At 31.0% G+C, this 24,661-nt stretch overlaps 5 protein-coding genes across 5 annotated transcripts; 2 read left to right on the plus strand and 3 right to left on the minus strand.

The window, feature by feature from the left end:
* Positions 1 to 4,161: 4,161 nt before the first annotated feature.
* Positions 4,162 to 5,661, minus strand: PQL3 (PsbQ-like 3). The gene is made up of 2 exons (XM_016318089.3): positions 5,062 to 5,661; positions 4,162 to 4,448 (listed from the first exon to the last, which is right to left on the minus strand). The coding sequence occupies exons 1-2, from the start codon at positions 5,524 to 5,526 to the stop codon at positions 4,353 to 4,355; spliced, it is 561 nt and encodes a 186-aa protein (XP_016173575.1). The 5' UTR covers positions 5,527 to 5,661; the 3' UTR covers positions 4,162 to 4,352.
* Positions 5,662 to 8,059: 2,398 nt separating this feature from the next.
* LOC107639558 (uncharacterized) lies at positions 8,060 to 8,979 on the minus strand. Its single transcript, XM_088500806.1, has one exon. The coding sequence runs from the start codon at positions 8,857 to 8,859 to the stop codon at positions 8,275 to 8,277; it is 585 nt and encodes a 194-aa protein (XP_088356932.1). The 5' UTR covers positions 8,860 to 8,979; the 3' UTR covers positions 8,060 to 8,274.
* A 1,550-nt stretch (positions 8,980 to 10,529) lies between these two features.
* On the plus strand, positions 10,530 to 11,893 carry LOC107616072 (protein LEAD-SENSITIVE 1-like). Its single transcript, XM_016318075.3, has 2 exons — positions 10,530 to 10,640; positions 10,869 to 11,893. Exons 1-2 carry the CDS (start codon positions 10,547 to 10,549, stop codon positions 11,534 to 11,536), a joined length of 762 nt encoding a protein of 253 aa, XP_016173561.1. The 5' UTR covers positions 10,530 to 10,546; the 3' UTR covers positions 11,537 to 11,893.
* A 109-nt stretch (positions 11,894 to 12,002) lies between these two features.
* Positions 12,003 to 14,265, minus strand: LOC107639486 (GRIP/coiled-coil protein). Its single transcript, XM_016343031.3, has 2 exons — positions 14,033 to 14,265; positions 12,003 to 12,322 (listed from the first exon to the last, which is right to left on the minus strand). Exons 1-2 carry the CDS (start codon positions 14,171 to 14,173, stop codon positions 12,254 to 12,256), a joined length of 210 nt encoding a protein of 69 aa, XP_016198517.1. The 5' UTR covers positions 14,174 to 14,265; the 3' UTR covers positions 12,003 to 12,253.
* A 1,327-nt stretch (positions 14,266 to 15,592) lies between these two features.
* Positions 15,593 to 23,241, plus strand: LOC110264193 (FLUCTUATING-LIGHT-ACCLIMATION protein 1, chloroplastic-like). Its single transcript, XM_088502372.1, has 7 exons — positions 15,593 to 15,943; positions 17,009 to 17,117; positions 20,294 to 20,349; positions 20,452 to 20,622; positions 21,418 to 21,489; positions 22,767 to 22,880; positions 23,119 to 23,241. Exons 1-7 carry the CDS (start codon positions 15,593 to 15,595, stop codon positions 23,239 to 23,241), a joined length of 996 nt encoding a protein of 331 aa, XP_088358498.1.
* Positions 23,242 to 24,661: the final 1,420 nt, after the last annotated feature.

Below are 24,661 nucleotides of genomic sequence, written 5' to 3' on the forward strand. Positions count from 1 at the left end.
TAAAAATTTCAATGAATCGACAATATTATATACAGTGGTCATGTTAAGGATTTAAACTCTGTCCACTTGTTTAAGTGGACTAATAAACTAATTACTAGGCCAATAAAAAAGATTATATTAATTCAGTATAATGAAAAGTTTAGAATCCAAAAAAGAAAGCTGAAATCGTGGGTAGGCAGGTCCACACGCACCATGACATCAAAGGAATTGAAGGTCAACAGAGCATGACAACAATGCAAAGACAAGAACATAAAAGATGATGAATGGCATGGCCCTGCAACTTGCAATTAATAAGTCTTGGTCTTCAACTAAGTTCTAGTTGCAGGCATAATGCTCCATGTTCCATAGAGATCTTTTAGATTGTTTTTAGAAAAGAGATTGAGATTAAAAGACAGTGATTGAGAGACAAAAATTAAGATATTGAGATTAAATTAAATATTTGTATTGTGTTTGATATAAAATATATTGTACTAAATTATGTTTAAATATTATGTTTATTGTTTAGTTTAAGATAAATATAAAAATTGAGTAGTAGATTTAGAATTTAAAAAATTAAATGAGAATATTTTAGAAAAAATATTATTAAAATTTCAGAAATTTAAATCTCTTGTATCCTTATTTTTTGAAAGAGAAATGTTATTTGTACACTAAAATCAGCTATTAATGTATTTGTGTATAAATATATGTGTGGTTTAATTTATTTTCAATGCGTATTTGTATTTTAACATGTATTTTATAATGGTAGCTAATTTTGATGGCTGATTTTAGTGTACACGTAGCATAACCCTTTTTAAAAATACTCAAGGATTAAAATTTTGTATCTCGACTGAAACTCATGTTTGAAATTTATCTAACCACCAAACACAATATTTTTTTTTTTGTTAATTTTACAACTCACAAAACTCCCAAAGAGAAATTTGAGAGCTTACAACAGTTGCAGACGTCCCTAACAATTCCAACAACTTTAAAACTAACATGACATATCATAACAATATATCAAGACAACATCAAAAGATAAAAAAAAAAAATATAGCGTACCGACATATTATCTGCCAACTTATTGTCAACAATAATTAGTTATTATATTTTAAATACATATATAAAGAGACACATCTAGAAAATATATTTATAAAGACACTTCTATTAAACACAGTCATAAAAAAGACATTTTTATTAGACACATTCACAAAGACACTTCCATTAAATACAGTTATAAATAAGAGTTGGCAGAAGTTGATAAAAATGTTGTTGGCAGGATTGATAGATAAAATAACAAAAAACACCACCAACTTTCAGTCTATATAGCATTCATCACTTTGGTCACATTTCTACACTTAACACTCCCTTTCACTTCAAGATCATCAAATTTCCACATATTTTCCAAAAACCATATGATGAACATGGTTTGTTGAAGTGCGTGGCCCATAACCAAAAGAATAGGGACATGACCCGCTTGACAACTCCTCATTTATAATACCAACCTTCTCAATCCAATTAGACCTAATATTGTCCTCTACTCAGTTCCAATCTTAGTTCTAATATTTAAAAATAAACACTACCTTATTATTATAACAGAGTCCATATTCCAGATTAATTGGTTATTTATTTCAACTTCAATTCCTATATGATGCAAAGACAAAAGAAGATAAAAGATGATGAATGCATTGCCCTTGCAACTTGCCATTAATTAAGTCTTGGTCTTCCACTAAGTTCCAAATGCAGAAATATAATGCTCCATGTTTCCACAGCTGTTAGAATTTGTGGTAGCAGGGTGACTTATTTACTCGGTAACTAACTCAGATTAATTAGTTATTTATTTCAACTTCAATTCTTATATAATACTAGAAAAAAAAGAGGTGAAAGTATATTTTTTATTCTTAAAAATTGTTAAAAATTTTAAATATATCTCTAAGTTTTATTTTGTTTAAATTTTGTCTAAAAAATTTTCGATTTGTATCAAATATATCTTTGATAGATAAATTTTCAAAAGGTTTAAAAACGATTGTTGAAACGGTCTTAAATTTCTTTAGAAGTTAGCTACAAGAGATATATTTAATGTAATTTAAAATTTTTTTACATAAAATTAAAATAAAATAAAGCTTATGAGTTTTTAAAATTAACAAATTTTAAGAAAAAAAATATATTTAATCTCAAAATAAGTCAACTTCTATAATAGGAATAAAGTCAACTATAAATGTTTATTCCTGAGATAATTATATTTCATAGGGTTTTTTATTTAAATGAAATTTTTTTATTTGTATTAAAAATAAATTATTTATATTTATGTGTACTTTTTTCAATTACGTTGTCATAGACTGCGAAATTAAACAGAAAATCATATATCACATGTATTTACTGTGAAATTAAAAAAGAAAAATAATTAGCAGATTATAGAAGAAACGTAATAAATTAAATTCTAGAAATTTCTAATGAAATAAAATACAATAAAATCTGTATTTTCAATGACATACTATTAATATTTCCTGAAAAGAATCTGACGAATAGGATATAAAACTTAAGTATTACTAAAGAAAAAACAATATTTAAGTTTCGTTCAGGTAAAGTCTATTTACACAAACCATGACATCAACGACTTCAAGGTCAACGGTTAAGACAGAATCGAATCAATGCAAAGGAAAAAATAAACTAAGACCTAAATAAAAAAGTCGCCATCTAATTCTCAATAGAATTTATAATATTGTTGGATTTTGGTTTGGCCATGACCCATGAATTAAGCTAGTACAAAATTTCATTTAACACTGTTAGAAGGAAAATTAATTATTCTGTGAAAAAATAAAAAAACAAAAAAACAAAAAATTAAGCTATTGCCAAGCCATGCCTTTTTGAAGATCAAATACTAACACAATTCAACTAAAGCTCAAACAGATTCTATGCTCTTTTCTTTTATGTTCCTATTATTATTTGAACATCAAATTCAGACACAGAATGCTACACTCTTTGAACATAGACTATACAATATAATGAATATATCCATCCCACATATACATGTATATCCATATGATATATTGGGAGGGTTTGAGTTAAGCTTTTGAAAAGAAAAAGTTTTAAGAGTAAAATAGACAAAAAATAACTTTGAAATGTGATTGATTTAGGTATAATGTATCAAAATGAGACTTGGAGGTGAGAAATTTACAAGTAAATACTAGGGGTGTGCATGGCCTGGCCCGGCCCGAAGATCTGGCCCGGCTCCGAACATTTTAGAGGCTATTTTGGTGTGATTTCACTAGGTCTAGGGTTGGGTAAGAGTCTCAAAAATAGACCCGGTCATTATTTCGGGTCGGGTCCGGGCCATGGCTCGGGTCACCCGAAATTGACCCGGTGACCCGGTCATCATACACAATTAATATTTTGTGTTATTAGTGATGGATAATGACTATTCTTATGTGGAATTTAAGTATTGTAAACCTTAATATTTTGTGTTATTAGTTATTATAAGACTATAAGTTAATGTTTTATGTTTAAAATGTATAAAATTTTAAACTAATGCATAATATTGTGTTATTTATATTAATTTAAAATTTGGTATTATTAGACAATATTAGTATTGATTATGGTTATGCTTTAATTTTAGAGAAGAGTTGGTTCTTGTTATATTTTTCTAAGTGAATTTTACCATGTCAAATAATGGTTGGAGTCTTGAAAATTTGAATATTTTCACATGCTAACTTTTTTTTTTTTACCAAAGATAGGAGACTCGAACCCGCAACCTCTTAATTGAGTATGGAAAGACTATGTCATTTGAGCTATTACTCATTGGCACATGCTAACTTATAAGAAGGTATCAATGTAATGTAATGTTAACGGTCCGGTTTTCACCCGGTATAATCGTGACCCGAAAGTGTATAGATTTCATCGGGTCTAGGACCGGGTTCGGGTCTAATAAATAAGCCCGATATATATATTTCGGGTCGAGTCTGGGTCACATCAAACCCAGATTCACCCGACCCATGCACATCCCTAGTAAATACAATCATTCAACTGTCCATTACAAATATTCAGACATATTTAGGTAACCAATAGATATATTAATCAAAACCTCAATTATCACAGCCATTACCTTTTCTGATATATTTAGATTCATCTATACCAAAATTGACATTACTGATATCTGTATTCTTCCCTTTTTATGGCTTCTAATCATACTGAAACCCATGATTCTGATGATATCACATTCTATTCAAATTTCAACAATCATAGCTAACTTTACATGATCAAAACCAATAACGCCTTAATATTTAAGAGGATCCTGTTTTGTTTAGCTAGATTTGAGTCCATTTTTTTGACTACTTTATATCTTAGAACAATCAATCTACCATTATCCTAGGATATCATCATATTCTGGATAGAATGTCATTCACAGCCACCACAATGTTCTCGTAACGCCGCCAAATTTCCGGTATATCTTTATCCCTTGCTGCATAATCCAGCTGCATTAACGATCAACATACACTAATAACAGTCAATTGATAAACAATTACACAACAAAAGGGTATGTTCGGTTCAGGATAAAAATCAGGTAGAAATTTCACGAATGAGTTTGATTTGTAAAATTTCCACCTGAGTTTTACTCTCGACGAAATATACCCTTAATGAAAAAGTTCTCCAACAAAATTTTCAAGCAAGCTCATCAGAAATCCAGCTTAAAGATCACCTCAGATTTGTCAAATTGATCCTAACAAGGCATTTGCCATTGTTCTAAATCTTGAATACATAATGCACAAGTCAATTCCCCAAATAAAAAAGGCAACATCTAGTAGATGGGTCATAATTTTTCTTTCAAAAATATCAATTTGACATTCTAATCAAAATAAAATTCTCTGTTCTGACCCATGTATATGAAAGATGAATCTGTAAAATCTACTATGCATTAAGCAGTTAGTTGAAGGGGCTCAGACCACTTTAGGTAGTGTAATTCAATTTTTAAAGAAAGTTATATTAAAAGACCACTAGGTAATGAATGCATATACAAGCATTCATTCATGATAGCTATGAAACTGAAAATACACCTTAAAGAATTTGCCTAATCTCAGCATGACTTACTCTAGTAACATTGTTGAATAGAGTAGTGTAGAGCTTCCTCAATGGTGGCCTCTCAATTCCAGGCTTGTTTTGTATGATGGTGTATATATCCTTTTTCAAAAGTGCTGAGCTCATTCTCAATTCCTTCTGTGCTGCTTTCCATGACTCTAACTCCAAAAGATCCTTAACTTGTAACAAATTCTGTGCATGCCCTCTAACACCACTCTCAGCTTCTTCAATTGTTTGATCAGGTGCCACAAACTTGAACTCAAACGCGCTTGTGCTTTGTGTCCTCAGAATCAATGATGCTACAGATAAAAAAACACCAACCCTTTTGCTCATTTTCAATGAGAGATCATCCTTGTTGGGATTTTGATAGGAATAAGGTTTGTTCACTTTGTTGACACAGCATGATGATGTGAATGGTGGAAAGTATAATTGTGTTGTCATGTTTGGTTTCAATATGAATGTTCTCATAAACTCCATTGTTTGTTTTTCAGGGCAATTACCAAAAGAAGAAGGAGAAATATGGAGTCGACCCAAAACAAATTAAAGGTAAAGTTGGATACTTTTTTGGAAGAGAAGTTTGAAAATCTACAAGAGATTACTAGAATATGAAAATCAACAAGAAAGTAAGAGAAATTAGAGCGAGAAATTAGAGAGTTGAAGCTTATAAGCTAGAGTAAAAGAAGACTCATCATCTTACCCTTATCTGCTAAAGATGACACGCTAGGAATGAGTGAAGGCCAAACTTGTGTGAAGTTCAGGTCACTTTTGTTACAACAAAAACGACAAAAGCTTATGGAGTCAGCATAGGTGTTGCTTATATTTCATTATCCAAAAGAACTTTGATTTAATTGATCGTTACTTGTTAGCATAATTTTTTTTATTATTATTAAAAAGATACTATAGTTTTCTCAAAACTTAAAACTACATATATAAAAATGATATAGAATTAGATAATGTTGCAAAACACTTTAAAAATAAAAATGTATATTAAGGTCACTGGTCTGTATGAGAAGTACACATTACTTTCTCTTAATTTTAAAAATAAAAATGTGTGGTTTAATGGACTACTACTGTATTACAGACGCACCGGATAGATGTATCAAATTCTATTACTCTCCGAATTTCGAGTTTTAGAACATTGGGAGCTCGTGATTATGTACTGCAGTAGGCTTTTGATGTTTTGTAATGAATAAATTTATAATTTCAGATAAAAAAAAATATATATGGGAAATGTTTTTGCTTTTGGAAAGTGACAGTGGTATAGGCGTATAGCTCATGCAATAGCTTTGGACTTGCCGTTAAGTAAAACGGGGAACATTTAGTACTTATTTGGATACTGTTAAAGTTGATAAAAAAAATTTTTAATAATTTTTTGTGTGTATTTAATAAATTTTTAATAGTAAAAATAAAATTATAAAAACACTAAAAAATATATTTTTTTTAAAAAAATATTATTCATATAATAAATAAATTAAAAATTTTTTATATTATTATATCCAAACATAATTAATAAATAAATTTTTTTTTTACATGAAATACCCAAATATAAAATTACTTTTATTTTTTTATAAAATTTAAAAAAAAAATTCGAAAAAAAAAAAAAAAAACTTTCTTAAAACCTCATCCATACAACCCTTAACCTAGCCATCAAAACAAATTAATTATATCACTAATTGAAACCTACTTATTATTAACTATTAAGTAACCATAATATACAATTCGATTACAGTGTACAATAACTGAGAATGTAAACGGGGCTTGAAGTTTCTTCAACATTATTTATAGGCTTGTAGCCACAATCCATGACATTGCCATTAAGCCTCAACCCAGTCAACGATATTACTTGCCGTCCAATGAGCCAATAGAAAATTCAGAATATACGCTCTCATATGAAAACTTTAACAACCAAGTATACATGTTGTAATGCCACTTCACAAACGAATATATTTTAAGCCTTCAATGCATTTCCACATCATATATATGGAAAAATATAAGAAATTAATACCTATAAGTCTACAACACTTAAATAAGAGTCTTAAGACTGCATCTGCAACTCTTCTCCTTGTTGATTCTATCCCATCACTTGTATCTAAAAACCTGATTGTTTAAGATGTCTACAACTACCCTAAAGGTTAACTTAAGCAACATAGAGACACTCAGCAAATCAACATAGCAAATTCATATTGGAAATTCCATAAGTTCAAAACTCCACATGTTAGACCCCAAAGTCAATTACAAGAAGAACAACAATGAAGTTTTTTTTTCTCACTAGGAGGGTTCATCTATAGACAAATTAAAGTATCAAACAATACTTGACTCACAAGCTATAGGAATCAAACGATTCCTAGGTACCTTGTTCAAACCAAATATAAAAATACTACTACAAGAAGGACAACCACAACAAATGAAGCCTTCTCATACTAAGCAAAGTCGACTACCTGAATCAAACAACCAATGCCTTCACTTTGTCTTATCATAATCAATGTCTAAAGCGTACAAACAACAACTAAACCTAATTCGACGAGATGGAGTTAGCTACATGTATCAAACGAAGCCAAAGTGACCTAACTTCATAATCAATGTCTAGTTTTACTTGGTTTCTTTCTTTGTCCTCCTATTGAGCTGCCCTCAATGATCAAACTACTTAAGGGTATGTTCATGAATTGGGGTCTTAGAGGGAATGACAGGAGAGGAAAGGGATTCAAGTGTGAAATCCACCATACATGGACTCATGATTCGTGGAATATTCTTGGAAATTTTACATTGAAACATTCCAATGTAAGATTTCTAGCTAAAATTCCCAAGAATGTGAAAACATTCTGCAAACCAAACACCCTAATATAAAGGTCTCCTAACCTCATGAACAAACTGCAAGCCACCTAATACAGAATTCTACTACACTATCCACAGAAAGCAACCCCAAAGTCCCCAACACTTGAATCCTAGTTTCACTTCGTGTCTAATGTGTCTACACACATCTATATCCATATTCATATAAATACACAATTCAGAAAGAGCCACAACCATTTGCATTGAAACTAAATACACTATCAACAACAGTAATAAAACTCTGCAAGCAAATACATCAACTTTCAAAAGTAAACATGCAATGCACAAAAAGAAAAACACTAATAAGAAGGTTCTAATGGTATTCCACTATGATCATTAATAACCCGCGTGAGGTTAGGGTTTACACTATATAACAAGAAACCTATTTCTCAAATCTCATACCGAAGAAGAATCCTTCGCCGCCGCCGGTGGAGCAGCGGTCTTCTCCGCCGCCGGAATCTTCACGTACCCGAGTTTCTTGAAACTCTCGATCTCCGCGCCATGGCTATCGTCATCGGAGAGATCGTCGAAGCGGCGGCCGGAGAGGACGAACCAGAGGAGGTACATAGTGGCGGCGACGAGGGAACCGCAACCGAATCCAAAGAGCAAGGCGAGGACGACGCTGAGGATGTCCTTGGTGCGGTCGCGGAGTGAAGCGAAGTCGTAACCGTAAATCCCTGAGGAGGCGCGTGGTAGCGACGCGCGTGAAAGATCGCGGTGATGGTTGCGACGGTGCAAGGGGAAAACGACGCCGTTTTGGTTGAAGGGGATTTTGAAGAAGTGATTGTTGGTGTTGATAGTGAGGGATTGGATCTCGGTAACGGTGACGGTGGCGAAGTTGTTGGTGGAAGGGTTGCGGATGGAGTAGGAAGAGATGAGGAAGGATCTGCAGGGTCGTGCGGTGGCGGTTGTGGTGGCGGAGAGGGCCACCGCCAAAAAGATTACGGCGGCGATCGGTAAACGGCGGAGGATTGAGGCCATGGCGAAGAGAGAGAAAGATTGAAAGAAAGTAATGTCTTTTTGGAAAGAGATGAACAAAGAAAAAATGAAATCAACGTTTCTTCAACTTTCTTTTTTGAGGATCTTGTGAAGTGCGTTTAATTCGTTAAAAAGAGTTTATTTAAAAGTTCTTAAAAAACATTTTATCGTAAAAAAGAATTTTTACTCTATGTTTTTTTATAACAGTTGTAAAAAGAAAATTAAAAACAAAAAATAAAAATAAAAAATTATTGAAAATGAATCATTATTTAAAAAATATTTTTTCAAATATTTATTTTACTATTGAAAATAAAAATAAAAAACGTTATTCCAGACTAAACATACTATAAAAGAATAAAATATTGTGAAAGATACAAATGTCACTACACTTAGCATTTTAGAAAAGATTATTGTTGCATTATTATTTATGTGATAATATTTAATTAGATATTAATAATAATTATTATATAGAAATTATGTTCTTAATAAGAATCTTTCAAGTATATTCCAACTAAAGACAAAAATAAAAATGTATATCTCCAATTTTGCTCTAACAAAAAATATGAAGGATAAAATTTTCTTTCCAAATATAAAAATAAATATTCTTTTCTACTATTGAATAAATAAATGTTGATGTGAAAAATAAATTTCATATAACTAATTATTATTTGTTTATATTTTAAATATATCGATACATATAAATATATCAACCTACCGAAACAAACACAGAAAAAAATTATTCTACGGTATAAAAGTTATACAGAATATAGCCAATATTCGGTATAATTTGAATGGTGAGTTCTATGTGCTTTTTTATGGTGCCTAAATTGCCTAACTTATTTTTTAAAATAAAAAATAAAATATTTAAAGTAAAAAATAAATTATATAAAATTTATTAAATATTATTTATTTATTCTTTTTAATAACTTAGGTACAATGTGATAGGCACAGTAGCATTCACCATTAATAGGGAATAGCAAATTTATCAAAAAGATTCGAATTTATCATTTTTAAACTCTAATAAAATTGATTTTATATTTTTACGAGAAAATAGATTTCATTTCGAATATCTAACTAAAAGCCAATACTTAGTCTTTTTTCCTTGTGTCACCCTCTCAAAGAATATATGCACATGGGACAAAAGTTCAGTGAAAAAACTCACTTTAGTTCTAATAATTTTTTTAAAATAGAAATTCACATACAGTTATTTTTATATAAAATTAATAATTAAAAAATATTAAATAATTTGATATATTTTACTAAATTGTAATCTAATAATTCTTAGTTATTAACTTTATGTAAAGATAACTGCATATGAATTTTTACTTTTTAAATGTAGAATACTAAGAATCTAAAATTAAAATAATAGTATTCTAAATTTTAAAATAAGATAAAACAATCAGAATCTCTAGATGATTCTGTTAAAAAAAAAAAAACATAACAATTTTTTTTTAAAAGAAAAAAATAAAATAACAAATAAAAATAACACAAGAATTTAATAATTTGTATTCTCACTATTCCTGAAAGGATTTCATCTTTGATTACCTGAACACTGATGAAACTAGAACCGTGAAAGCCAAGAAAAGTCTTCCTTATTTTTTTGTTCCCTTGGGTTGGAATCCAAGAACCCTATAACTTTTATTTATAATTCATATTCATTCCTTACTTCCTCCAACATTGATGAGGGAAAATGGGGGTGCTTTCCAATAAGGTTGATCCTTCAAACCTTAATCCTGGTGATCATATTTACTCTTGGAGACAGGCTTACATCTATGCACATCACGGTCATCTCTTTCTCTCTTCTATATTCACATTGATGTTCTACACTTGTTATATTTGTTCTATATTATTTTACTTGTTATAAGAGGCCTCTTTCATTTTTGTTTCAAATTTGGAACATGTTTGGTGACATATCAGAAGTCCCAAGTAATTCTATCAAAAAGAGTTTATCTGTGAATGATACTGAAAATTTTCATTTTTCTTGTGGCAACTACTTTTGCATAAGATTGCAGGAATTTATATAGGTGATGGAATGGTGATCCACTTCACAAGGGGTGCAGACCAAGAAATAGGAGCAGGAACTGTCTTAGACCGTCTTCTATTCAGTTTACCTCCCTCCCATCCTACAGACACACCATGCCAAAGATGTGGCGGCGACCAGACAAGAAAAGATGGTGTCATCTCTTCTTGCTTGGACTGTTTTCTCTCTGGTGGTGACCTTTACCTCTTTGAATATGGTGTCTCACCAGCATTCTTTCTAGCCAAAGCTAGAGGTGGTACCTGCACCCTTGCAACTTCCAATCCAACCGAGCAAGTGCTTCACCGTGCTTTCTTCCTCCTTGAGAACGGGTTCGGTGGCTACCATGTCTTTAAGAACAACTGTGAGGACTTTGCAATCTACTGCAAAACTGGCCTGCTTGTATTCACAAACATGAGTGTTGGGAGAAGTGGTCAAGCAGCATCTTGTTTTGCTGCTGCTAGTGCCTTAGTTTCTTCACCACTTCGGTTCATGACCACGGGTATCGGCGGTCTATCGTTGGTTGGTTGTGGCATGTACTGTGTTAGCCGATTGGTTTCGGATATTGGAGTTCGCCGAGACGTAACTAAAGTTCCGGTGGAGAAGCTTGTAGATTCATTGGATTCACCGGCTAAGATAACTGAAATGGCCAAGTTAGACTAAAGATGGTTGCACATAAGTATGTCAGAAAATAATGTCAAGTATGATCAGTGTTCTAAAACTGCCTAATTTGTCAAACACTTAACAGATGAAGTTTGTTGTGGTATCTGCAATTTTCAACTGTGCAGTTTAAAACTACTTAAGATTCTCTCAAATGATTATCATTGTTTAGCAGTAGTTAACATATTTATTTACTCTTGCCAACATAGGAGTTGTATTTCTTTATATTTTACTATGTTCATGTTTATTATGGAAAACAAATATCTTGCATCTCACAAATTGATCAAAGTTTTATGCTGCCTTTCACCAGGTGTATATCAGCTCAACTAACAAGAATAGAGATTAATGCGTAAAGCATAATATAAATTTGTAAATCGTAAGCACCATGTAAAATTGGGGTGTCTAAGATAATTGTCCCGGCAAAATAGTCAATAAATGTGGAAAAATCCCCACCAAAATGAAATGAAAATAGAGAGAACTACAAGAGAATAATATTAAACAAAAAGGTGTTGAATCTTTTACAAGATTTTGCTATTAACTGGAGTGGAACATTACACGAATTTGTAGCAGTTTCACCTATTTTACCTATAAAAATACATTAAGATATAATACAAAAGGGAAATATCCAAACTCCAAAGTCACCAGCGTTCATGCTAAGCATACCTATTAAATAAATAATAATGAATACATCCAACAGTACCAAGCAGAGTGTCCAATCTTCTAGTAAGGCCAAAACTCTGATCCACCGGGCTTCTTTACAAGGATTTGATTGTATTCGGGTCTTGATGTCTGCAATTTATGCAAATAGTTTGTTAGTACACGCTAATAAAGAAAACTATCTAATGAATGAAGCAGGATTTTTAGTTTTTAGACAGGGAACTAGTCTCTTCAACTCTTGTTACCATGAATGTATATCAATATATTAAGATCAAATGTTGGTTGAACATGAGATACCAAAAGCAGATACATATTTACAAAGAACATAGGCTATAATATATCCCACATATAACTTTCTTAACACCTTATGATGAGAATAAGAGGGGTACCGAGAAAAAATAAGTGTGTATCAACTATTAAGCCAACAACACTGCAAAATAGGGCACTGTTTCCAAGATAATTGATTCAAATTCAAGTTGACATAATAGACATGGAATCCAAAATTTTCCTTCTATTTGTGCTGTTCAGTCAGAGAATTATTATACACAAACTCCCTAGAGAAAATCAGGACTGAAAAGGATGACTAGAAAGGAATGGATCTTTGAAAGTTAAATCTGAATATCATCCTATTCCCAAGCCTAGTGATGCCTATCAGGACTGAAGGATGACTAGAAAGGAATGGAACCTTGAAAGTTAAGTCTGAATATCATCCTATTCCCAAGCCTAATGATGCCTCTGAAGTGGACAACATTTTACAAACTTATTTGGCATGCTCTGAATGAGGCATTGACAACATGGAAGCACATTGCCAACATTGGGGTCCCATGTATTCATTTTTGCACCCATAGACAAAGAAGAGGTAGTGAAAACTTAGTTCATGTCATATTGGTCAGAACGTTAATGGTCAGCATCCACCTGAGACAAGAAATACACAAACTTCCAGAGTTTGGGTAGATCTCAGTAACCATTCTCTCCAAAACAAAACCCAGAAACACTCTTCTGAGGCACAGACACAGAGGCTGCAACACCGGTTGTTGATCCTCACCTTTTGATGTTCACCCAACAAGAAAACTTTCATGACTGACCCTAAATATTGATGTGGATACTAGGGAGGATGGAGAACTGGCGGAATGATGATCGCCTTCAACACCACTTGTTTGGCCTAATCTAGATTAAATTTATGCTCTACTTATGCTGAATTCATAAACTAATCCTCCTAACATAAGTAGCACAGTTCCTAATTCAGTCTAGTATTTAAAGTTCACATCTCTTTTTCAAATCTTTTTCAATCTTTCCAAGTAAGGCATGATTCAGAAACCATTCAACCCGTGAAGAGAAATGTTATTTGCATGTTATCTGAACATCAAACATGGTAAGAGAGATCCACAAAAGTGTTGACTTAATGCCCTTTCTCTGTAAATATCCATCATCACTTAGAATTTTGCATTTCTCCCTCTATGATATCAACATTTTCAGGTTCAAATAACATTTCTCGCCTCCCAAATCAGCTAAACTTACCCTCTCAATTCCAAATCAGGTATTGATTGATGAAGCCCCTGAAACCAGTTGAAACCTGGCCAATTCGGACTCTTTTTTCAGTCCTTTATGAAATCATGCAAGTCAAAGATTAAGCCAAAAAAGAAAGCACCCACACAGAACAAAATTGGCACCTACTTTCTGTTTTTATCCACAAAACTACAACTTAAGCTCCTAATTCACAAAAACTATAATTTACTTGATATTAATACAACAAGAGGTTCCAAATATTTCATGAATCAAATTATCGAATTATTATACTAACACGGCACAAAAAAAAAGATTTGAAGAGAGAGAGAGAGTTACAATGTCTTTGAAGACGATATAAGCAATGATGAAGAAGAGGAAGAAGAGGATCTCAAACTCCGCGTATCTCACGAACGCAAACACCTTTCCAACCGCCCGAGTCAGCGCCGAATCGTTCCGAGTCTCAACTCGCCTCGCCATCTCTCAATTACTCTCTCTCTCTCTCTCTCTCTCTGAAAGCACAGCGAAGACAGAAGAAAGATGAAACGACCACAGCGACGCCAAAAACGAAAAGAACGTGAGAGAAGAGAAAATGGATAAGAAATTAAGATTTAAGAATAATTGCCAACTGGGCCAGGCCCAATAGTACTATGCGGCCCAAAATATGAAAATAAAAACATAAAAACTTGAAAAGGAAAAAAAAAGACTGTGCATGTTTTGAATTTTTTTTTTTAAAGAATAGTTGTTGATTTCAGTGTATACATAGTATTTTTGTTAAAAAAATATATTTTCATTATAAAACATAAAAAGGGTTTATTTTAAGCAAGTAATATGTTACTTTTTTTATAAAGTAAAATTTTAAGCAAAATTTTTAAATAATTTTTTCTAACTTTTTTAATACTTTTTATCTACACATAATTACCTTTTTAATAAGAATTTTTTTTATAGAAAATAAAAAAAAAGTACTTTAATTTTGTCAAATGCAATCTTAACTGACTCTTTATTACTCAACCATATATAATCAAGGATTCAATATGCTTTCATGGGGATGGAGTGTATATATTGCATAGTTAATTGTGTTTAATTTTTTTAAACTTCTTTGACAAAAAGATTAGTCACTATTATCATTAATAGTTATTCACTTGATTATATATACTTGAAAAAAAAGGGGAAAATACTTGGTAACCAAAAACTTTAATATCATAACTTAACCCTATGCATTATAATTTTGCCTAAGAAGTAAAACAACTAGTTTTGAGTTTGTAGTTAATATATTTCAAAATTCTCATGTATTCTTAACATTTATAATACTCCTCTTGAAACCTTAATGGACAACATTATTCTCACAACTCTTCCCTCTTAACAAGTGGGTTTCTTGAGAGTGGCATATTGCATATACTATTTTAACTAATCATATATATGTTATCATGGAAAAATAAATACCTATATTATATGAATATTCTTTAATTACATATAATATATGGTTAGCAAAGTTTCCAACTTTCCGCAATTATGGTGGTAAGAAAAAGAGTTTGTGATCCTAAATCTCTTCGATGACACATTTCTAGATCTCTATGAAATCCCAAACATTCTCCTTCACAAAAATAAACTTGAGAAATTGCATGCCAATTTTCTATCATCAATCCTTACAACTCTCCTGTTCCCTACTCTTTGCACCAATAATCTAAACTCTCACCATGACTTTAGTGCAAATTTTATATGCACAATGAGAAAACCCTAAACATTCAAATACAATAATGTAAAACATTTCTTATGACGCAAGAAACAGAGCGTATATTGAGTTAGAACAGAAAGTATAATTCGTTCCATAGAATTTAATTCTTTTAAAGTGAGAAAATCGAAACCTAACAAAAAAAAATTTTGAATTTTTGCGCGCAAATGAATTTGTTGAGAAGGCCTAATGCTAATATGGTTTTGTTGCTTCTTAGTCTTGTATTCATCAAAACTTGCAACAACCATAACTTCTTGGCTCTGGCCTCGCCTTCCGGAGGCGTCATGGGAGGGAGTTTCTTCGACGATTCGGATTCTTCATCCTCGCAATCATCTTTGAATGATCATTCACATTATCAACATTATGATTCTTCTCAACCTTTTGTTGATGATAACACTCCAAGTAACAATGATGATGGAGGGGTTCCAAGCGTGTTTCTATTCTTCATGTTTGGTTTGGTTTTGGTTGGATTATGTAAACACAGAAATGGAAATGCAATTTCTGTGATCAAGGTTCAGGTATGATAAAACATGCTTTCAATTTAAGTAAGGAGAAATGTTATAGAGTTATCAAAATTTATTGTTTTTTGTATTACCTTTAGCTATTAATTTAATTTTTTTAGTCTAATAATTAAATACCATATTTTAATCTATATTTTTAAATATTAATAATTAACCGATTACCAAAAACAAAAATTCTGATGTCTCCTGTTATTTCTTTCCTCTTAATAACTATATGTAACATCTATCTTGATTCCATAATAGACTATGATATATAGAATTAAGTTGGATTTTAGACATAATATTGTGTGTCAATCGAGACTGTAGTGCAAAAATAAAATAAAGTAAAAGGTGTAGTTCATAATATATATGTGTCACTTTATTAATTTTATCAATTAGGTTTATTTTATTCAATAAAAAAAATTAAAGAGTAATGCTACTTAAACTAATAAAAAAATATGAGGAATGCTAGGGACTAGTAATTTTGGTGTTTTGTAATTATTAATTAGCCATTAATAATGTTTTTAATGGTGTGATATTACATCTGATAGTGGAAGATCACTCGCTTTTGTTTTGATAGTTAAGTGCTGAACAGAAAACACAAAAGTTGCTGACCCCCTAGACTTTTCCAAAAAATAATGAAAATATATAAACATGTTGAAATAAAATTTAAGTGAGAAAATTTGCTAAAATGAAGAAGTGTATAAACTTAATTAACATTGAATAATTTACACGTCTTGTCATATGGCTAAGTCTACTATTTTCATTTAATGGTTATTAAAAAATTATCTTCTTAATTTTATATATCAACTCATAATTATTTTGAAATAAATAATTTTATGACAAGATATAAGAATGAGAAGTGAGTTTAGCGATTCTTATTTTCCAAAAAAAAAAAAATTCAGCATAAAACAAAATTACACAAGCTTAAGTTAGTAAGTTGATAGTGTATTTAGTCTATTAATTAAGTGATTAGTATGAGTTGTAATTAGATAGGATTCATTATTTTAAAAGCAATTAATAAAATTGCTTAGCATCATGTTGTAATGTTAATGATATCTTCTTGGAATGCCTTAATTGAAGGTTGCAATGTTAGGTGGGAAGAAGGGAAGCTCGATACAAAGGGATCTAAGTAGGATTGCCCAAGCTGCAGATACATCTTCTCCAGAAGGTGTGAGCAACTTATTAATAGGTATATGTCATTAATATTTATTTTCTGTAAATTATTGTAGTATGATTCACTTTCTTTGTAGTTTGTACATCGCAAAACTTTAATTTAACTATGATAGAAATGCATTGTATGCTCCATCAAATTCGAAAACGAATATTCTAAAAAAATTTGTGTTTTTTAACAAAAAAAAAAAGGAATACTCTAAATAAAAATTTATTATAAATATTTAATTATAAATTTTTAAATTATAAAATATAATTAACATTTAATAAAATTATAAAAATTAATAGAATAATTAAATATTTTAATTTTTATATCCATCAGTTTTTGTATTTCTAACTCAAGAGATATCTAAAACATATAGGATTTATTTGGATACCATTAAATTGATAGAAAAATATTTTTTTAGTGAAAAAAGATAAAAAAAATTATTTATTAACGTTTTGGTAAATTTCTATTGTAAAAATAAAAGTACTAGAAAAATAAAAAATATATTTTTTTTGAGAAGTTACAATTTATGTCTTATTTTAAAAGATTTTTTAAAAAAAAAGATTACACATAATAAATAAATAAATAATACTTTTATATTGTTATATCCAAACATAATTGATAGCTAAAAAAATTTTTTTGTATATATGAAATATCTAAGTATAAAATTATTTTTATTTTTCTATCTTCTAAAAAAAGATAACTTAAAAAAAAATTATTTAAAAGCTCATCCAAATAAACCGTAGTCAAATACAAAATGAATCTCCTAGCACTAGGGGTGTTCATAGTTCAGTTTTTTCATAAACTGAACTGAAACTACACTAAACCATTTTAAATGGTTTAGAAACTGAACTAAACTATTTTGTCAAATAAGAAACTGGTTTTAAACCAGTTTACAATACAGTGCACAAGTTTAAACCAGTTCATAAAAATAAAACCAGTTTTAATAGAAAAAACCAATTTAAACTGGTTTATAGGTCAAAACTAGTTTTAACTTTTAACATATATAAAATTAGTTTTTACATTTTCTCTCTCTCCCTCTCTCCCTCTCTCCCCCTCTCTCTCTCTCCCTCTCCCCCCTATCTCTCTCCCCATCTCCCTCTCTCTATCTCTCTCTCTCTCCCTTCTCTCCCTCTCCTTCCATTCTCTCTCTGTCTTCTTCTCTCCCTCTCTCCCCCTCCTTTCTCTCTCTTCCTCTCTCTCTCCTTCTCTCCCCCTCTCTCCCTCTCCCCCCCTCTCTCTCTCTCTCTCTCTCTCTCTCCCTCTCTCTCCTTCTATTCTCTCTCTCTCTCCATCTTTTCTCTCTCTCCCACTCTCTCTCTCTCTCCTTCTCTCCCTCTCTCTCTCCCCCTCCTCTCTCTCCCTCTCTCTTTCTCTCTTTCTCTCTGTCTCTCTGTCTCTCTCACTTTCTCTCCCTCTCTCTCTTCCTTTCTCTTTCTTTTGCGCTCTTTTTCCCCCTCCCTTCTCTCTCTTTCTCTCTCCTCCTCATCTCTCTCTCTTTTTTCTATCTCTCATTCTTCCCTCTTTTTTCTCTTTTCTCTCTCCCTCCTTCTCTCTCTTATTTTGAAGAAAAAAAGGGGAGAGAGAAAAGAAGGATATAGAGTGAGAGAAGGTTGAGAAAGAAAGAGAAAAGAGAGAAAGAAAGGGAAGAAAGAGGAGAAAGAGAGAGGAGGGAGAAGAAAGAGAAAGAAAGAAGGGAAGGGAGAGAGAGAGAGAGAAATAAGAGAGAAAAAGAGAAAAAAGAAAAAAAAGAGAGAGAGAAAGAGGAAGAGAGAAGGGAGGGAGAGAGAGAGACAGAGAGAGAGAGAAGGGGAAGGGAGGGGGAGCGAGGGAGAGGGGATAAAAAGGAAAGAGAGGGAGAGAGAGAGGGAGATAAATTGGAGAGAGAGAGAGAGGAAGAAAGAGGGGGAGAGAGAGAGAGAGAAAGAAAAGGAGAGAGCGAGGAAAAGGAGGGAGAGAGAGAGAGAGAGAGAGAGAGAGAGAAGGAGAGGAGAGAGAGAGAGAGAGAGAAGGGAGAAGGGAGGGGGAGCGAGGGAAAGGGGAGAAAAAGGAAAGAGAGGCAGAAGAAATGGAGAGAGAGAGAGAGAGAGGAGGGGAAGAAAGAGGAGAAGGAGAGAGGGGGGGAAGAAAGAGGGGAGAGAGATAGGAGAGAGAGAGAGAGAGAAAGAAAAGGGGATAGCGAGAAAAATGAAGGAGAGAGAGAGGAATAGAGAATGGAGGAGAGAGAGAGAGAGAGGAAGGAAGGGGGAGAGAGAGGGAGAGAGAGAGAGACAGAGGGGGGAAGGGAGGGGAGCGAGGGAAAGGGGAGAAAAAGGATAGAGAGGGAGAGGAAATGGAGAGAGAGAGAGAGAGAGAGGAGGGGAAGAAAGAGGAGAAAGAGAGAGAGAGAGGAAGAAAGAGGGGAGAGAGAGAGAGGAGGGAGAGAGAAAGAAAAGGGGAGAGAGAGAGAGAGAGAGGAAGAGAGAAGGGAGGAGAGAGAGAGGAAGGAAGGGGGAGGGAGAGAGAGAGAGAGAGAGAGAGAGAGAGAGAGAGAGAGAGATAGATGGGAGGTGGAGAGAGAGGAGGGAGAGGAGAGAAAGAGAAAGAAAGGGGAAGAGAGAGGAAAAGGAGGGAGAGAGAGGAGAGGGAGAAAGAGGAGGAGAGAGAGGGAAAGGAAAGAGAAGGGGAGAGAGGAAAAGGAGAGAGAGAGAGAGAGAGGAGAAAAGGGGGAGAGAGAGAAGGAGGGAGACAGAGAGAGAGAGGGAGAGAAGGAAGAAAGGGAAAAGAGAGAGAGAAGGGAGAGAGGAGGAGAGAGAGTGAAGGGAGAGAGAGAGAGAAAGAGTATGTAAAAACTAATTTTAGAGTTTAAATAAAACCAGTTTTAATTTGGTTTAAAACTAAACTGAAGTATAAAAACTGGTTTTTAATAAATTAGTTTTCATAAAAACTATGGTTTCAGTTCAATTTTTTATTTAAAAAAACTGATTTATTTAAAACAGTTTCAGTTCAGTTTCAATTCAGTTCAGTGAAACCAGTTTTTTTGCACACCCCTTTTTGACACTTTGATATGAATATGTTTGTTTTGGATATGTTTCTTTAATTTTGTGATGCTAGCTAGCTAGTATGTGCCAAGGAATTGAAACTAATCATTGTTAAGATCATTACATTGTTCACACAAGGCTTCATTTATTTATGATGCATTAATTTATCACACTAATTTTCTCTTTCAGAGACAATATTAGCTTTGCATCAGAATCCTGGTTACTGTATTTCAGGATATTCATATGTAAGAAATAATTCATTTAATTTCTTCTCATTGGCAAAGTAAAAAAATATCATTTTCTAGATATCAATTATCATTGTATATATCAAACAATATCTTTTGTAGGTGGATCTTAAGCTGAGTAGGGAAGATGGAGAGAAATGCTACACTCAATTATCACATGAAGAGAGAGCCAAATTTGACAAAGAGACATTAGTCAACTTTAATGGCAAAGAGAAGATTAGTACAAGAAACCAGAGTGCTAATGTGTTCATCAATGATGATGAGTACACATTGGTATATATAATATATTAGTTAATTATATTCATAGCTTCATTAAAAATTATAATGAACACCCTGAGGTTAATTAAGAAATATTCACAAAATACCCTTCATTATGGTTTGTAATGTGATACTATTCAAAAATGCTTAAGGAAATCAAAATTTTACAAACAAATAAATTATTTTTTTGAATTTTTTTTCTTTTTCAAATTAATTGTTTCAAAATGCTTAAGAAATCAAAATTTTACCACCATAAAAACTTATACATAAGTTCAATTAAAAATTTTTTAAATTAATCAAGCACAGTCAAGTTTAAGGACTTGTTTGGGTGAGCTTCTAAAAAAAAATCTTTTTTCGAGTCATCTTTTTTTAAAAGATCTTATGGAAAAGTAAAAGTAATTTTATGTTTGGGTATCTCATACAAAAAAATCTTTTTATCTATCAAGTATGTTTGGATATAACGATATAAAAGTACTTTTTTGTTTATTTATTACTTGAAAAGCATCTTTTTTTTAAGGAAAAAAGATCTTTTAAAAAAAAATGTAAATTACAACTTCTCAAAAAAGATGTTTTTTTTTTTTTCTAATGCTTTTACTTTTACTACTAGAAATTTGCCAAACACGCTAAAAAATAAAAAAAGATTTTTTTCATTGAAAATAGATTTTTTTAATCAAAATAATGGGCCAAACAAGCACTAAATCAGATGTTCTTTGACCCAAACATGTATATTCACTATAGTATCATAATGCAACATGTCATCTAAATTGATATAGAACTATAACTAACTAACCAATTGGTAGTCTCTTGCAGTTGGATGAGGAAAAGAAACCTGAAGAAGAGAAGAAACTACTTCTCAATGGGTTTGGGAATGAGTTTATAGTGGTATGGTATGATTTCTTTAATTTTATTTATTGCTCATAGGTTTATAAAATTTGCTTGGATTTGTATTATCAATTATTGTATTATTCCTGCTTGTTAATTAACTGCCCTCCAAATATATCTAATTAATCCATCTAAAATGTTCAAGTCTAGTGTTACTTTGGTTTGTGAAATTTTGTAAGCTTTTGAATGCAACAATATTTCTTCCTTAATTGCTTGTTAGCTTAGTTTTTTTTAGAGTATATATTCAAATAGATTATTAAAAAATTTTGCATCGAATATTTTTGTTTTAATTTTTTTATTACATTGAAATTCCTCTACTTTATAAAAATAGAATATATAAATTTTTTCGTTATACTTTTGAGAATTTATTTATCAAAATGAAAACAACAGATTTAATTAAGATAAAGACTTATATCTTTGTAAAGTTTAGAAATCTTAATATAATAAGTTTTTTTAGAAACAAATATTTGACGCAAAATTCTTTAAAAAGCTATTTGGATATATACTCTTTTTTATATAATGGGATATCAGAATTTTCACACAGAAAGCAACAACTTTATGTATTTTTGTATTTTGACATAATTTTTAGATGTAAATTTATTTTTTTTTCTCTTAATTAAGTTTATGTAACATTTTTTGGAAATAAATTAGTTAAAATTTTATCTTCCATTCTTGAACATCATGTGAATGTTACCCCCTAAATCCCAATCAATACAAGAATAAATGCATGTGTCACTCCAAAAATACCTAAGAATTTGTCCAGATACCATGGAGGTTAATTCATTGCTTACTTTAGGGAAACACTTTATTTTCCTATATCTAGAGGTAGCGTTTGGTGCAGAGACAGAAACTGAAAGACTGAGACTGAAAGACAAAGACTAAAAGATAGAGATTGAAATAAATTTTAGTATTCTGTTTGGTGTAAAGTGGGAGACAGAAATTGAAACAAGAATGAAGCTCTAATTTAATTTACACAAAGGGTAAAATTAGAATTAATTAATTAAAATGAGGGTATTTTAGGTATAAAATGTTATTAAAGTTTCAGTTTTCGTCTCTAAAAATTTCAGTCCTATGTGTCTCCACTTTTTGAAAGTACTGAAATATTGAAATTTAGAAGAAAGAGACAGAAATTTTAGTACTAATCTCTGAACCAACAAACATAATACTAAGTTTCAGTCTTTCAGTCTCTGTCTCAGTATCTCAAAACAAACACTAGCTAAAAGAACATTCTTACTAGGTTTCTTCTTGCATTATTCTTTAATATAATTATATATCAGATAACAATTTTGGTAGCTGCTAAAGGAACACATAAGCTTCCAAGTATCAATGGAGCTGAAGATTTGAAGAAGACATTACAAAAGCTTAGATCCCTTCTATCAAAACACTTACTAGTAAGATCAAACACATACATTCAATTAATTAAATTAAATAATAATTATTAATTTCTTCATCACTATGACTATATATATAATTAGACAAAAACTTTATTCGTATATCAAAAATCAATTACGAAATTAATATCGTGTATTTTTATATAAATATAAATATTATTTTATATATTTTATTTTAATATATTCGTATAAAAATAATTAATTTAGTAATTGCTTTTAAGTCTTCAATTTGTTACAGGCTGGGGAGGTGCTATGGACTCCACAAAAATATGATGACACACTTTCTGAAGAGGAACTAATTGAAGATTACCCAAAATTAGCAAAGTCCATGGGAAATTTTCTGGCCAAGAAAAAGGAATAATAATGATACAAAATGAGGAATGCATGCTTAATTACTTAATCAACTCTTACTCTCCCCATTAATTAATTTTCCACATGCAAGAGGGATTTAATTAATATTCTCATGTCTCAATATATTTTGGTCCAAAACCAATTTTAAGTATGAATGTTATATATTACTTCTTATACTTATGAGTTATGAATTAATAACTGCTATAAGAAATCTTATTAAGGAATATGTTATTTCTTCATATCTCATTGTTAATAATTAATTATAATCTTTGATAATATATAGATATATTAATTAATGGTAAATGCTAATGTATGTACTCTTAATAAAATAAAAAAGTGTAGATAAAACATAATAAAATAGAGAATTAAGATTTGTTTCATTAATAAAAAATGTAACACTTGATAAAAGAATATTGAAAGATAAGCTTTAATTTAAGTTAATTTTATCTCTTTTCAATCTTAATTTTTTATTTTATTTCCTCTATCTTACATTATTTTCTTCACGTCATCCACTAATTACTTTCATATCCTCTGCATGTGTCCTCTTTTTCCTCTGTCTTCATCTTCTCAACTCACTTTATCTGTTCTTCCATTTTTTATGGGCTCTTTTTAGTTTTTATCGTCTCCATAATTAATTAATTAATTTTAAAAGAGAATTCTACTACAGAATAATTCAACAATTACTTTCTAGTCTTTTCATCGCACTTATTTTTCCAGCCATTTCTAAACTAACTCCGAATCTGATGGTAATAACAAAAGTTAGAATTGCGGCTCAGAAACCTACTTTGAAAATGACAATAACTTTCTACGACAAATTAACTAAACCCCAAGTTCAAAGCACTAAAAATAGAATTCAATTTTAATGGTTGAAAGTTTGAAAAACAGAAAAAGATAGAGCGAGAAGAAAAGATTTGTTGTATAAAACATAAAAATTTAACAGCCTCCTCTTTCTGTCCAAAAATTCAATCTCATAAACAAACCCCAAAACGATAATTATTTATAAAAAGCTAAGGATTTTTTTTTTTAACTTAATTTAAAAATAAGACATCCGGTAAACCGTAAACAATATAGAAACGGACAAACGGCTTGAGATAACAAAAAAGAAAATAATAGATAAAAATAATTTTTTTATATAAAATATAAAAAAATAAAATTATTTATAAAAAAATAATTTAAAAAAAAAGATATCTTTTAAAAAAGGACAATGCTAGGTAACTAATAATTTTTTTGAACAACATGAACAACCATCAATCAAATAAAAACACACTACACCTCTAAATTATCTACATAAATCTTAATATTAGAATAATCATCCACACACCCAGTAAGATGAACATCCAATACATTTATTGTTCACATTGTTTAATATTTTCATTGTCTACCTATACTTTTCCTTTTAAAAATATATCCAATAATTCAAACAAACTCAT

The sequence above is a fragment of the Arachis ipaensis genome, chromosome B1, assembly GCF_059453495.1.
Source record: "Arachis ipaensis isolate K30076 ecotype BB chromosome B1, ASM5945349v1, whole genome shotgun sequence".
Taxonomy (NCBI): Eukaryota; Viridiplantae; Streptophyta; class Magnoliopsida; order Fabales; family Fabaceae; genus Arachis; species Arachis ipaensis.

Excerpts from the sequence above, each read along its gene's own strand:
- LOC107639558 (XM_088500806.1), bottom strand. The coding sequence starts at position 8,859 with ATGGCCTCAATCCTCCGCCGTTTACCGATCGCCGCCGTAATCTTTTTG.
- PQL3 (XM_016318089.3), bottom strand. The coding sequence starts at position 5,526 with ATGGAGTTTATGAGAACATTCATATTGAAACCAAACATGACAACACAA. Across the intron at positions 4,449-5,061 it reads TATTCAACAATGTTACTAGA|CTGGATTATGCAGCAAGGGA; the intron begins GTAAGTCATGCT and ends TCGTTAATGCAG.
- LOC107616072 (XM_016318075.3), top strand. The coding sequence starts at position 10,547 with ATGGGGGTGCTTTCCAATAAGGTTGATCCTTCAAACCTTAATCCTGGT. Across the intron at positions 10,641-10,868 it reads TTACATCTATGCACATCACG|GAATTTATATAGGTGATGGA; the intron begins GTCATCTCTTTC and ends ATAAGATTGCAG.
- LOC110264193 (XM_088502372.1), top strand. The coding sequence starts at position 15,593 with ATGAATTTGTTGAGAAGGCCTAATGCTAATATGGTTTTGTTGCTTCTT. Across the intron at positions 21,490-22,766 it reads TTGGGAATGAGTTTATAGTG|ATAACAATTTTGGTAGCTGC; the intron begins GTATGGTATGAT and ends ATTATATATCAG. Across the intron at positions 22,881-23,118 it reads TTCTATCAAAACACTTACTA|GCTGGGGAGGTGCTATGGAC; the intron begins GTAAGATCAAAC and ends AATTTGTTACAG.
- LOC107639486 (XM_016343031.3), bottom strand. The coding sequence starts at position 14,173 with ATGGCGAGGCGAGTTGAGACTCGGAACGATTCGGCGCTGACTCGGGCG. Across the intron at positions 12,323-14,032 it reads ATATCGTCTTCAAAGACATT|ACATCAAGACCCGAATACAA; the intron begins GTAACTCTCTCT and ends CATAAATTGCAG.